Source organism: Chiloscyllium plagiosum, chromosome 20 (assembly GCF_004010195.1).
Source record: "Chiloscyllium plagiosum isolate BGI_BamShark_2017 chromosome 20, ASM401019v2, whole genome shotgun sequence".
Classification (NCBI taxonomy): domain Eukaryota; kingdom Metazoa; phylum Chordata; class Chondrichthyes; order Orectolobiformes; family Hemiscylliidae; genus Chiloscyllium; species Chiloscyllium plagiosum.
Genome location: NC_057729.1, coordinates 17,972,272 through 17,986,586, shown reverse-complemented (window position 1 = coordinate 17,986,586; position 14,315 = coordinate 17,972,272). Strand labels below are relative to the sequence as shown.

Here is a 14,315-nt window from a genome sequence, read left to right as displayed (position 1 = left end):
ACTCAGCACCGCCTTCCTAACCTGCAATCTTCTTCCTGACCTCTCTGCCCCCACCCCACTCCGGCCTATCACCCTCACCTTGACCTCTTTCCACCTATCGCATTTCCAATGCCCCTCCCCCAAGTCCCTCCTCCCTACCTTTTATCTTAGCCTGCTGGACACACTTTCCTCATTCCTGAAGAAGGGCTTATGCCCGAAACGTCGATTCTCCTGTTCCTTGGATGCTGCCTGACCTGCTGCGCTTTTCCAGCAACACATTTTCAGCAATATAGTAGACTTGCCAACGTTAAGGACATTGGATAAGCATATGGATGAAAATGGAATAGTGTAGGTTAGATGGGCTTCTCATTTGTTCCACAGGTCAGCGCAACATCGAGGACCGAATGACCTGTACTGCGCTGTAATGTTCTATATTCTATATTCTATGTTCTTCCTTATCCCTAACCAAGAATGGGGAAGAGTTGAGAGCACTGCATACGTAACACAGACTGCATCTACGTCTCTTATTTCAATTTCTTTTTATTCTTCAGTATTTTCTTTTTCATTATCCTGTCTCTTTGCATCCTTCACTTGTTCCATCTGAAGATATCCGCAGAATTGATTACCTGGTGAAGAAATTGCATTTGAAGTCTGGAAAAGCAAAAGGTATGTCGAATGATAGACTAAACCTCTTGTATTTTCACTTCCCTAACTACACTAGCCCCTTTTATTGTCTTAATTTCATTAGTCTTCATTGTGTTTTAAACTATTATTTTCCCTGGTTTACAACAGTTTCATTATTTTAAATAAAATGTGCGGAATGCCTTGATGTCTTTTGTATCCATTTGAGTTTCATTCGTTTAAAACCGCTATTCTGAGTTTACGCTTAATTCTGCTTTTTTTCTTGTTCCTGTAATCAAACTGACTTGCCTCTAATCCAGTAGTACACTAACTATACTTCATCAACTACAGGACCCAATATTATTCTGTCATGGTTTGGTGGATGGAAAAAAAATAGCAAAGTGAAGTTTGGTTTCAGTGATATGATATCAGCTGGCAAAAAGAGAAATAGTAATAGCATTTTGTGAAATTTAGAGCAAGTACATAATTTGTAAATCAAAACGTCCTGTGCGATGTTAATCTGATTCTCAATGAGGGATATATGACATCACACAATAATAAAATCATAGTCTTCTCCATCTTTGTACTCTGCTGCATCACTGAAATTAAACAAAAATATCCAATTATAAAGAATATATGGAGTCTGATTGTTCACTCTCAAGGTGTTTACTTCAGTTGCTAAACTACCTGAGGCACTGAAAATATTCGGTAATGTACCTTTCTCATTTTGGGATATATGAACAAGTCGAAATCTATCCTGCTAACTCCAGAAGCAGAGGGTAGATGGCCATAGGGACACGCAAGTAATAAGATAGACAGCTTAGAAGGCTTGTTTCAGTTCTGTGGGACTTGGGTCCAGTCAGTTCAGAAACTTAGGTCATCATATCTCACCCTACTAACCTAACAATCATCTTCCAACCCATGCCAACTCCATGGCCACTCTCCCAGTATCAGTATGGAAGGAACTCAGAAACTATGTGGGGCTGAAAAACAAAAACAAAGTACCTCTAACAATCCAATACAGCTTTCAAACATTCACTGTTGTTTGTAAAGAGATCTGCTCCCCATTGAACCCATTCAAAGCTTCTATATCAACTCAAGTAGTTAAAAATGAACTTAAATTCAGATCCCACATCAAAACAGCTAATCCTTTAATAGCCTCTTAAACTGTCAGTCAAACTGTGCCCTCTGTAGCCCTGCTGCGATTGTAACTTTTGAAAATTGGCTAACCATAGACAAAAACATTGTACTCAACTCTTGGGAAAATGTCAACAAAGAGATTGGTTTAACTTGTTCAAATAGATGCTAATTTTCTTTCTAATCTCAGAGTACTCCAGCAGAGGTTATGTTTTAATCTTTGTAATAGCTTTTCTTTTCAACTTTAAAGAGTAGGGGATTTGAGAACCTTCAGGCACGTCAAGGCACCTTCAAGAGTATTAACATCTACTCCATGAATATTTGACTCTCACACTTTGGATTAAGGACCTAGCAACAGCTAAAGTGGGGTCTGTTTGAAGCCAGCTCTTGGTTCATACAGCCTGCTGAGTTTGGGATCCCTCCCGTGTGAAACGTGCCCTGTCCCCTTTCTCCAGCCAGGAAAATCTGTCAAAAATGGACACAAGACATCCCCTTGTGGTTCCCAATTGCCATTAAAAATCTTACTGTATGGTTTTATTAAACACTCTCAGTTCTAGCAATGCTAGAATTTGAAATCCATCACCATGGTGTGAAATCAACCATTTGGCATAAAGACAAATGTTTCCATATAAACTGTTTATTTTCCAAATATAACACAACAGAACCACCTTAAGTTCAAATATTAGCTATGAATCATTAGAAAATATTTGGTACGTCTCTTTAGAAATGAAGAGAAACATGTCAGCTTTTACTGTTTGCATTTTGTAAAATTATTTGGTGGCCTTCTTTTATTTCATTAAACATTAAAGTGCGTAACTGAAAAGAATGAGAAACTGGACACTCCTGAACAACTTATAGCACTTATTGCATTTATCATAAAAGTCTAAATTGGAACATGGCACAAATTTCATGAAATAAGTTAACACACAATTGAATAAGCATCTCATGAGCCTTGTTTACAGAAAGGGTGTGGGGTTCTGCTTCATCATGATTGTTAAGTTTAATGTAGGACACTGTTAACACAACAAATGCTTGCCAATTGAACATTGCAGTCAAACAACTTGATAGGATGAACAAATACCATATGTATCATTTCAGGAATTTTTGAGAAAAAGCTGGCTTATACAAATATACTTTTTAAAAACTAATTACATTTACTGAATTGTAAGGAAAAAGATCAAATACTTTATTAATAAATAGATGCTATGTATTTCAGTAAAAAGAGATTTCAGCCCAGATTTTCCCGAATGTGGCAGGCAGCTTGAGTTAAATTTCTCCTCTTGCTGCATTTCCCTCAACAGAAAGGTTCCTGAATGACATGCTGTTCACTTCAGGCTGGGAAGTGCAGGAGTGAGTCAAGTTCGCTAACCCTGGAAGCAGATGGATGTGGAGATGGGCTGTGTGCGCTGATATGTCTTGAGTACAGTATGAAGAGTACCCTAGCATGCAGTGCCTTCTGTCAAACATTCAAGTGGTCGCTAAATGAAATTATTGTCAAACCACTGGTTACTGAAATGGTCCATCTTGGGCCTTCTATAAAAAAATACACCAATTAATGCTGCACTGTTAACCATGTGTAATGAAGCTGCTAAGTAATAGTAGCAATTTAAGGCTGGCAAAGCTTAACAAGATTCAGACATGGAGATGGCAGCATCTTGACAGCATCAGTTGGTCTTGAAATTCTGCAGTTTACTCAGATTGGCCATATGCTTCTGGGTCTGATAGTTAGATGCTGTACTTTTGCCCTTCCACCTTCTCTTTCAGCACTCATCTATCTGGACGTGGGTTTCCCTTTACCATCAAACCACACACTGACATCACAAACTGTCACTCAAAGGGAGCAGGCCAGCAGTGAATTGTGCATTCAGCAGCAAAACATGCCTTGTTGCCTTGTCAGGAACTTAGGTTCGATCATCCTGCATTCAAAGAGGCTCCCCTCCTCATCTCACTGCCACCACCATCAGCAATCAGTGCTGAATTAGAGAATCAGGCTCCCGCATTAGAGGTCACGTGTGGTGGCAAATAAAGCTAGAAACCTTGCGTGCCCATGTGCTGTCTTCATTGTTATGGCAGAATCTGTGGCCCAGAGGAGGCTAGCTACTCAAGCACATTTAAAATAGCTGAAAATATAAAAAGCCACAGCTGCCTGTCCATGCCACACCAGAGCATGGTCAGTGACCTGCAGTCATGGTCAGACTAGTGGAGGAAGCTTCAGGTTGATCATGGAATGCTGCACATTGGCTTTCTGCTAGAAATTAAACCTGCAGCAATCAACTGTCCATGGAACACCAGCAGGAGTCCATAGACCTCTTGGGAAATTACATGTAGCCGTTCCGTGCTTGGTTTGGCCTTCCTCAATTTGCTTGGGTCGGAGTGGCAGTCCTGGGAATAGTGCTAGGAAATTCAAACATAGACCAGCAGCACCAAATTATTGACCTGTCCGTGTCACATGTCACCCCCAATACTTTCTGAAAGTACTGATCTTGACGATGAAATCTGGACTGATGCTGCAATGTCAGAGGTGCTGAATTTTCAATAAGATATCATTCTGAAATCATGTTCTTCCCTCAAAGGATCACATGGTGGCATTTGCAGAGGGCGATGGTGTTCCAACAATGTTTATCAGTTAACCAACTGCAGGATTTTTTTCACAAAATAAAAATCTGGTCAGTATCACATTGGCTAATTCACTGCCAAACCAGAATGTACAGGCACTTCTGAGACCACAGTCTGTCCCTCATGACAAGTGGCTGAGCTGCAAGATAAGTTGTTCAGCTTTGCCGGGGTCAGTCACAGTCACAGTTGAAGTTTTGATGGGCAGCAATCAGGAGACTCAGCCAAGAGTACAAATGGCACTAGCAATCATAGGTGCAAGGGTGTGCGGAGAATCTCCCTTTGGTCAAGGACTACCTGAATAAATGACCAAAGTTTGCTTGATGCCTTAGTCATGTGTTATTGGGATTCCCCAGAGGGAGGAGGTACGTAAATAAAAATTAATTGACAATTTAAGTACCTTGATGGTTTTAATGGCAGATGAACCTGCCACCATCTACCCCGTTCCTGGTAATATACCAGTGGAGGTAGCAAGTACAGCACTGGATGCTAAAGTCAATAGATATGAAGCTGGAAAAGCACAGCATCTGAGGAGCAGGAAAGTCAACATTTCAGGCTGAAACCCTTCGTCAGGACTGGGGAGGGGGAGGGAGCCCAGCTGTAAATAGAGGGGGAGTGGTAAGGCTGGGGAAAGGGTAGATAGGGTGGTGATAGGTGGTTGCAGGTAGGGGGTTATAGTGATGTTGCCCAGTTTTACCTGGCCCTGCCTGCCCATTTGCTCAGGAGCTGGGCAGACTGGGTCCCAGCCATGGTTGAAGGAGTATGCCATTTTTCTTGAAATCATTAAGAGGATTTAGTCAGTGAATTGGTGAACAAAGCTCATAAGGTCAAGAAAAGTTGTTAAAATTTGCTGCATTTTAAAGAAATCATGTGTTTATTTACAATTTTATTCTGTATTCAAAATGCTGCTTGTTTCCTTAATGAAACTTTAGCAGTGAGCTGCTCCACCCAAGTACTGTCAGCTAAAGGCTGGAACTGTACACAAGTTTAAATATTTTCTGGAGGTAATTAATTTTGAATGTAGCTTGTTACAGATGTTGCTTCACGAACCAATGTTATATGGCACTTAACCCTTGAAAAAGGTCCCTCTTAATGTCACCTACATTGTAACGGAATATTGTGAAATTTTGAACTGGAATATTATGACCCACTCAGCAACTTTAATACTTTATGGTGGTCTTACATCCAGTTTGCTGAAACCTTTATTCATTCACAGACAACCCACAGCACAGGATTTAAGATCCAAATGTGGACTGAAACATTGGAAATGAATACATCTTGCCCTTACAATATGTTGGAAACTCACTATAATTATTGAATTTTACATTACAGAGGCCATTCAACTCATGGTGTTTATACTGACTGCTGAAAGAGCTAACCAAGTAATCCCATTCTCCAGTACCCTAAAAATTCATCGATTTCAAATATATATCCAGCTTTGTTTTGAAACCTCCTATGGAATTTGCCTCCACCACTCTCCCAGGCAGCACATTCCAAATCCCAACAACTCTCTGAGTAAAAACGTTTCTCCTCACCTTACTTCCAGCTCTCTTGTTGATAATCTTAAAATTGTGACTCCAATTACTGACATACCAGCTAGTGGAAACAGAATATCCTGCTTTATTCTGTCAAAATTCTTCATAAGTTTGAACACCTCAATAAATTCACCTCTTAATCTTCAGTGTTCCATGGAGAATAAGCCCAATTTCTCTAAACTTCCTTTGTATCTAAAATCCCCCATTCCTGATATCATTCCAGTAAACAGCAGTTAGTCTGGCCTGGCTAGCTCAGTCAGCAGGGCATGATGCTCCTCATCTCAAGGCCATGGGTTCGAGTCCCATGCTAGGTGCTTTCAGTTTTAGGTGCGGCACGGTGCTCAGTGGTTAGCACGGCTGCCTCACAGCACCAGGGACTTAGGTTTGATTCCTGCCTTGGGCTGTGTGAAGTTTGCACATTCTCCTCTTGTCTACGTGGGTTTCCTCCCACAATCCAAAGATGTGCAGATCAGGTGAATTGGCCATGCTAAATTGCCCATAGTGTTAAGTGCATTCATTAGCGGTAAATATAGGGTAGGGGAATGGGTCTGGGTGGGTTACTCTTCAGTGGGTCGATGTGGACTTGTTGGGCCAAATGGCCTGTTTCCATATTATGGGGAATCTAATCTAAACTTCCTTTGAACTCTCTCCAGGGCTTTAACATCCTTTCTTAAGTAAGTTACCCAGAACTGAACACCATACTCCAAAAGTGATCTGACCATGATTTGGTCCTTGTTTTCATCACTTCCTTGTTTTTATACACTATGCTTCTATTTATTAAACAAGGGATCGTTTAAACCTTCTGAACTCAACTTGTCAGGCCACATTCAGAGAATCATACACATGAACCCGAGGTCCCTCTGCTCCTGCAATCCCCTCAACGTTGTAGCATTGAGCTTGTTTTGTCTCTCCATGTTTCTTCAACCAAAATACATTACCTTCCCTTTTTCTGCATTGAAATTCATTTGCCAATTCATCTGCCCATTCAGCCAACTTGTCAATGTCTCTCTGAAGTCACTCAGCATCATTCCCACAATTCACTATTCCTCCTATCTTGGTATCATTTGCTAATTTAGAGATTATAAATTAGAAGAAGCAGATGTCCCAACACTGATCCCTGAGGATTGCCAATTTCAACTTTTCTCCAATCTGAGAAATTTCCATTTATACCTACCTCCTGTCTCTTTCTTAAATGATGGTGTCACATTTGCAAACCTCCAGCCCCCCCAGGACTATCCTGTGTTCAGAGGAATCTGGAAAATGTCTTTCAAAGACAGAATAAAAAATTCTAATCCAGCCTTATGTGTTGTTCATCACATTACTTTGTTGTGTTTTCAATAATTTTTTTTCTCTGAATATACATTACTTTAAAAAAAAAATCTAATTAAAATGTAATTAAGATCTACTGTTTAGGTTTTAAACAAATGCTGCCATCCTCCAATTTGAAATTACTTCAAACTAGTTTTTTTCTCCTTTGTAACTGTTCAGGAATTACAGTCCAAGAGGTACATTTCTTTGTTAATTTATGTCATTTCACATAATGAGTTCTGCATCTATTATACAACAAGTTTATTGTAATCACAACATGCTGACAGTCACAAGTTCTGCAAGCTTGTGTCATAGAGCTTGCATTGTGCATTGTGTGATATGTCACTTGTATGGGTCCACTTTCATGCCTTTCCTGAGGCACGTCCTCTAAGCCACATGGTGTCAGCTGCAGTTGGTTGTCATTTGTACTTCCTTTCAGTTAATTATCACATTACAGGGCACTAATGTGTGACTAGCATTTCATGAAATAACAGTGTTTTATTTATTTGTGCACTTGCAATTATGATGGCTCTTTGACTAAAACAAGAGCAATATAAACTTGGTCAAGATACAGTTTTCAAATTGTTTAAGACTGACTCATTCAGAACATGACTGAAAATAATACCAAATCTCATGTCTTACACTGAGTGTTGAGTTGTAGCTAAGAAATGAGCTTTACTGTAGCAGTATGAGTAAGGGAGATTGGTTAAGAATAGGTGAAGGCTTCTGATGGGCAATCTGACATTGCAAAGAATACAAATGGTGAGACACATTTCAAGCTGATGGTTCAGTTTTAATAATGTTTTAACACCCTTTAGACCACATCCTCAACATGGAGAAAGTCTTGTGCTCAGTGTTTATGGAGTTTATTATATTGACACTTCATGTGGTATATAGCCCCAAAGAACATAATGCTCAAAGCATGTTTGCAAACAATTATATTGGTTTAATGACACAGTATGTAACAGGCTCTTTTGAAATACCTTTCAATTATCCTGCAAAAACATTCTGGACTATTTACAAACGAAGTCAATTGCTAAAAGTTGGATTTTACCCTCCTTCTAGGTGACATGGAAGGTAAATAATTAAGCAAAGTTGCTCTGGAAAGATACTTTCTCCTCTTTTTGGCACCTCACTAATTGAGTTCTGGGTGAGAAGGTTCAGTAGCATCAATTAATGACCATTTAAGGGCCTCAACATACCACCTCACTGATCATCACCTTTCCTCTGATTGGCCAGCAGCTTCTGGTGCTCCAATATGCTGGTGTTGAAGCATGTTATTTGCCAATAAATTTACTTAAACTCTGCCAATTAATTCTTCATGAGCAGATTGTCTTGCAACTGAACCAGCTTTCTTGGGCGTGGGCATTAGTGATGAGTTCATGGACATCCCCAACATGTATAAACCAAAAACGAGAAAATCCCAACCCTCGAGATCTTCAGACCATCATACAGAATGGCGTGGAATTTCTCAGATCTATTGGAAGGAATATATAAGTGAGTGCATGTGGATACTTATGCCAGCTCTTCAGGTTTACTGCTGAAATGATGGCAGCAAGTTGGGAGAAGTTCTGTGGAATTCATTCCCCATACCTGAAAGCTGTTCTGGTTATGTTGTGAATGCAGTGACCAACTGGTCTCTGCTGGCATTTATATTGCATAGGAGCCTTCTCCCACTCCAACTCACTCAACAGGTTTCTTCTATTCCTTTCTCATTCATATACTTGCCTTGTGTGGACACACACACACACACGGGGAATGCATTCCATTTGATTCAAGGTGTCATCGTTTCCCATTGGACTTGGAATTGAGAGGTGAGACAAATCCTCACTGATCTGACCTCCTGTTGCCAGCCTGCTGGGAAGAGGGATTTTCACTGGGTCACAAGCAGGTTTGCTGTTCAACTAATCACCGGGAGAAAGGAAGGAAGTTACAAGGCACTACCTGCCCTGACATTGCTGTCTGTTATTGTTAGCTATTTACTTAGTTACGGCTTTTTCCCCCCACTCAGTACTCTTAATTTCATGAATTAATTTTTTTTTTGATTGTAAGTTATTGATTTATTGAAACAGTAAATTCTTCCAGCTTTCAATCAAAACTACTGCTTGAATTTAATGCATAGTAAAACAGTGATATTCATTGACCAATACCAGCTGTCCTGTAACACCTCTCTCTCATCCCTCTCTCTCTCATGTCAAAACCTACAGCCAAATCTAGGTATCCTTTTTGATAGGCAAGCACTCCCCCTGCTGAATACCTATAGCCCCACAACCTCCTGTCTCCAAACTCATGTCTGTGTGGAGGAAGGGGAATTAAATTGCAGTCTTGGGTTTCTTTGTCTCAGTAGTTATATGGACATCCATAATTATTAGCTCAAACATCTCATCCAATACTGACTTTTATAAATTAAAAATAACTTTATTCATAAAGATATGAAACTTAGAGCACTGAGTGGGAAAAATAGGCCTTAACTAAGTAAATAGCTAAATAAAAATAGACAAGAGATGTCAGGGCAGATAGTGCCCTGTAACTTCCTTCCCTTCTCCTGGTCACTAACCAGAGGCTTTTCCTACCTGTACAATACTATATTTATATATATTTGAGGCACCAGGAGGGTCCAATAACCAAACAACTCCCATTTAACTTTGGGTTAGACAGTGGTCTTTCCCCATTGTGCCTTGGCTGCAGCTGCTCCAAGCTTTACTGCATCCCTCAACATGTAGTCCTGGACCTAGGAATGGGCCAGTCTGTGACACATAGTCGAGGTCAACTGCTTGTTCTGGAAGACCAACAAGTTTCAGGCAGACCAAAGAGTGTCTTTCACCAAGTTGATAGTTGTCTAGGCGCAGTTGATGAATGTCTCAGTGTTTGTCCCAGGGAACAAACAATAGACCACAGAATCCTTTGTCATGGAGCTGCTCCGGATGAACCTCGGAAAAAACACTACATCACTCTCCAGACTTCCTTTGCAAAGGCATATTCCAGAAGGAGGTGTGTGACAGCTGCATCGAAGGGAGTGTGCAGTGTGGCAGAAGGATCTCACCACCAGCCAAGCTGTGTCCTGGTGTCTATTGGAAAATTCTGGTCATGATATATTCTGCCAAATCCAATACTGACATCAAGCTAATGTGGTCTGTAGTTAATTAGGTTCGCCCTGTTTCCTTTGTAAACAGACTAGAACGGTGTTAGCCATTCTTTGGTGTAAGGGAACAATTTTCATACTCCAATGTGCTGTTAAATATACAGCCACAGACTCACATTGAACCTACCCCTTATACCTACTTTCCAACTTTTTCTGTGCTTTACCTTACAACAATAAGCATTAACATTTTGTCATGCTTTTAAAGTAATATGCTTATATTCAGCATGCTTCCAGTGTTCAAACTGAAATTTTACATATTGTTTCATAACCTTGTATTGTTGTCGTTCTTTTGAGTAACCACAGTTAAATTTCAGAAAAAGCAGCTTACTTTATATGCAGGAAATCTGAACGGGAAAACAGAAAATGTGGGGACATACAAGTGAGACAGCAGATTCAGACTGCAGTAGGTTAAATCTGAGGCTTTTTTTTTTGCCAGGTAAATGTGGACATATTCAAATGAAAAAGACTTGTGATATGTCAAGCCCGGATATATCTACGACATTTGACAGATTATTAACAGGATCTTTGTTCATATTTTTATTTGCAGTCGACTCAGGAGCAGATGTTAAGCAGGACACTGGGACATACACATCAGAAGCAACAATGGAGAAACATGCCAATACAAATGCAGAGGAAAAAGAAATTGAAAAGTCTGCCAAGACAGTTTCTAAATCCAGATTTTCCATGGCTTTTTCTCGCTCTGTACCAGGGCGTACTAATGACCCTTCTCCAGGGCCATTATCAGGAACGGCAATACTCCAAACCAATCAAGAGAGTGTCTCAGTGAACACAGCATCAGTTGATAAAGTGAATCTTCAAGAATCCTCCACACAAAGGCAACAGCAGCAGCCTGCGACTGAATCATCAGATGCACCAGAACACGCTGTGAATGAAACCAAGCAAAAAGAAGTAAGCTTTTTTGAAAAACTGTTCAAACAAGGTGATAAGGGCAAACAGCAAAATGAGAATCAGGGCAATCTGAAGACTGCTGGAAGTCAGGACCCAGTTGCTGCCGATTGTGAAGCTACTGAACTTATCCATAGACTGGATAACGTGGAACATTACTTGGTGAGTACTACCTACTTTCATTCAGTTAAATCAACACTGGAATTGCTGAGTCTAAAATTTTTGAAATACTGTTTTGTTTGCAGACTTTATTTTTAAAAGTTATGGAATTAAAGCATATGGAAATGAAAGGGTCTGTGGTCGGGCAGACACTCATTAAAATTTCTGGTCCTCAGTGAATAAACCAGGGGACCCCCAATATCAGGTGTCAATATCGAGTCAATGTGATACAAGCAATTACCTAGTGTGGGGAAACAAAGATTAAAGGATTGATAGCATGACAGAGAGCTGAGTGGAGATTATGGGAGAAGAGGCTGAGGAAGGGGAGGGAAGGATCAGCGCTAGGAAGTAGGAGGATGTAGAGACCAGGATCCAGAGGGCAAAAGGACATTGGAGGAAAGCAGTGATTTAGTGGTGTACAAGCAGCAGTCCATTTTCTTTTTGTGTGGAGTCCACCAAAGAAGCATATTTGCTAACCAAACTATAGCAGGACAAAAAATCTCCCCACAAGAGGGATCAGTTAGGTATTGGGTTCTTCATTTAATTATGAGAGGAGCTTTTATGTGTCAGTGATGTGCGACAATTGTATTTCCTTTTCCAATATGGCAGTAGTTGCAATTCTGCCCAAATTGTGCACAAGCTTCCTGATGTCATATTGTGGACAGACCAGAGGAGTTAGTAACTGAATAACTGGCACAACATGGCAGCATTTACAGAGCATTATTTTTGTCAGCTATGAGATTCAGTAAAGTCCCAGTCTCCTTTATATTTGTCAAATGATTTTCTCATGGTAAAGATAGAGTTACCCTAATCATACCCTTGGATCACTGGACAAGTAGTTCAGGGTCCCAGGAGAATATTCTGTGGAGTTGAATTCAAACATACCACTGCAGCTGTTGGAATTTAAATTCAGTTAACAAGTCGGAATTTAGAAAACAAGGGTGGAATCTATAGGGGTCTGAGATAGGTGGTCAATAGCAAGACATATGGCAGAATTGACCAAGAAGTCCAGTGAGACTCATCTTGACACCTTGATCATCTTGTTACATCTTTTAATATTTTTAATAAACCTGCTCAGAAATGCTAGGACATACCTCTGGTGCAGATGGGGATCGAACCTAGACCTTCTGTCTCAGAGGTAGGGACACTCCCACTGAACCTCATAAGATCCCTTTGCTGCATCTTTCATGCTTGTCCCAAGCAGCATGGCGAGATTGTCACTAGGCAACACAAGTTACCAGTTGGTGAGGGTTAGACACTTTGTGATGTGTAACGCACTTCATTAACATTGAGCCTCCCATCTTACCAAACTTGCCAAACAAATTGGATGTCAAGAAATCTTGGAGAAAGTGAGGACTGCACATGCTGGAATACCAGAGTTGAAAAATGTGGTGCTGGAAAAACACAGCAAACCAGGCAGCATCCGAGGAGCAGGAGAATCGACGTTTCGGGCATAAGCCCTTCTTCAGGAATGAGGCTGGTGTACCAAGCGGGCTGAGATAAAAGGTGAAGGGAGGGAATTTTGGAGGAGGCCAAGGACCTGCATGTCATTGGCGGAGTGGGAAGGGGAGTTAAAGTGTTCAGCCACAGGGTAGTTGGGTCGGTTGGTGCGGGTGTCCCAGAGGTATTCCCTGAAACGTTCCGCAAGTAGGCGGCCTGTCTCCCCAATGTAGAGGAGACCACATCGGGTGCAGCGGATACAGTAAATGATGTGTGTGAATTTGGGACGGATATAGAAGGATCCATTGGGGCCTTGGAGGGAGGTGAGGGGGGAGGTGTGGGCACAAGTTTTGCACTTCTTGCGGTTGCAGGGGAAGGTGCCGGGAGTGGACGTTGGTAGGGGGTGCGGACCTGACAAGGGAGTTGCGGAGGAAGTGGTCTCTCCTGAATGCTGATAGGGGTGGAGAGGGAAATATATCCCTGGTGGTGGGGTCTGTCTGGAGGTGGTGGAAATGACAGAGGATGATACGATGTATCTGGAGGTTGGTGGGGTGGAAGGTGAGGACCAGTGGGGTTCTGTCCTGGTGGCGATTGGAGGGGCGGGGTTCAAGGGCGGAAGTGCCGGAAGTGGAGGAGATGCGGTGGAGAGCATCGTCGACCACGTCGGAGGGGAAATTGCGGTCTTTGAAGAAGGAGGCCATTTGAGTTGTTCGGTGGTGGAAATGGTCCTCCTGGGAGCAGATGTGGTGGAGGCAGAGGAATCAGGAATATGGGATGGCGTTTTTACAGGGGGCAGGGTGGGAGGAGGTGTAATCCAGTTAGCTGTAGGAGTCGGTCGGTTTGTAGTAAATGTCTGTGTTGAATCGGTCGCCCGAGATAGAAATGGAGAGGTCTAGGAAGAGGAGGGAGGAGTCTGAGATGGTCCAGGTAAATTTGAGGTCGGGGTGGAAGGTGTTAGTAAAATGGATGAACTGTTCAACCTCCTCGTGAGAGCACGAGGTAGCGCCAACACAATCATCGATGTAGTGGAGGAAAAGGTGGGGGGTGGTGCCAGTGTAGCTGCGGAAGATGGACTGTTCCACATATCCGATGAAGAGGCGGGTATAGCTGGGGCCCATGTGGGTGCCCATGGCTACTCCTTTGGTTTGGAGGAAGTGGGAGGATTGGAAGGAGCAGTTGTTAAGAGTGAGGACCAGTTCAGTCAGTCAAAGGAGGGTGGGAGAGGAAGACACGGAGGGCTTGGAGGCCTTCGTGATGGGGAATGGAAGTGTATAGGGACTGGATGTCCATCGTGAAGATAAGGCGTTGGGGGCTAGGGAAGCAAAAATCATGGAAGAGGTAGAGGGCGTGGGTGGTATCCCCAAACGTCGGTGGGGGTTCTTGGATTAAGGGGGACAGGACAGTGTTGAGGTATGCAGAGATGAGTTCGGTGGGGCAGGAGCAGGCTGAGACAATGGTTCAGCCGGGGCAGTCGG

The 14,315-nt window shown here is 42.0% G+C and overlaps 1 protein-coding gene across 4 annotated transcripts in view; it reads left to right on the top strand.

Moving 5' to 3' along the window:
* Positions 1-14,315, top strand: part of LOC122560046 (breast carcinoma-amplified sequence 1-like) — a 125,705-nt gene that overhangs the window by 35,712 nt on the left and 75,678 nt on the right. For 3 of the 4 annotated variants that reach the window (XM_043710236.1, XM_043710235.1, XM_043710237.1), the window contains exons 4-5: positions 586-645; positions 10,883-11,403. In XM_043710236.1, coding sequence (XP_043566171.1) covers positions 586-645; positions 10,883-11,403 — 581 coding nt within the window. The remainder of the gene's footprint in view (positions 1-585; positions 646-10,882; positions 11,404-14,315) is intronic. The other variant, XM_043710239.1, reaches the window with a different exon arrangement.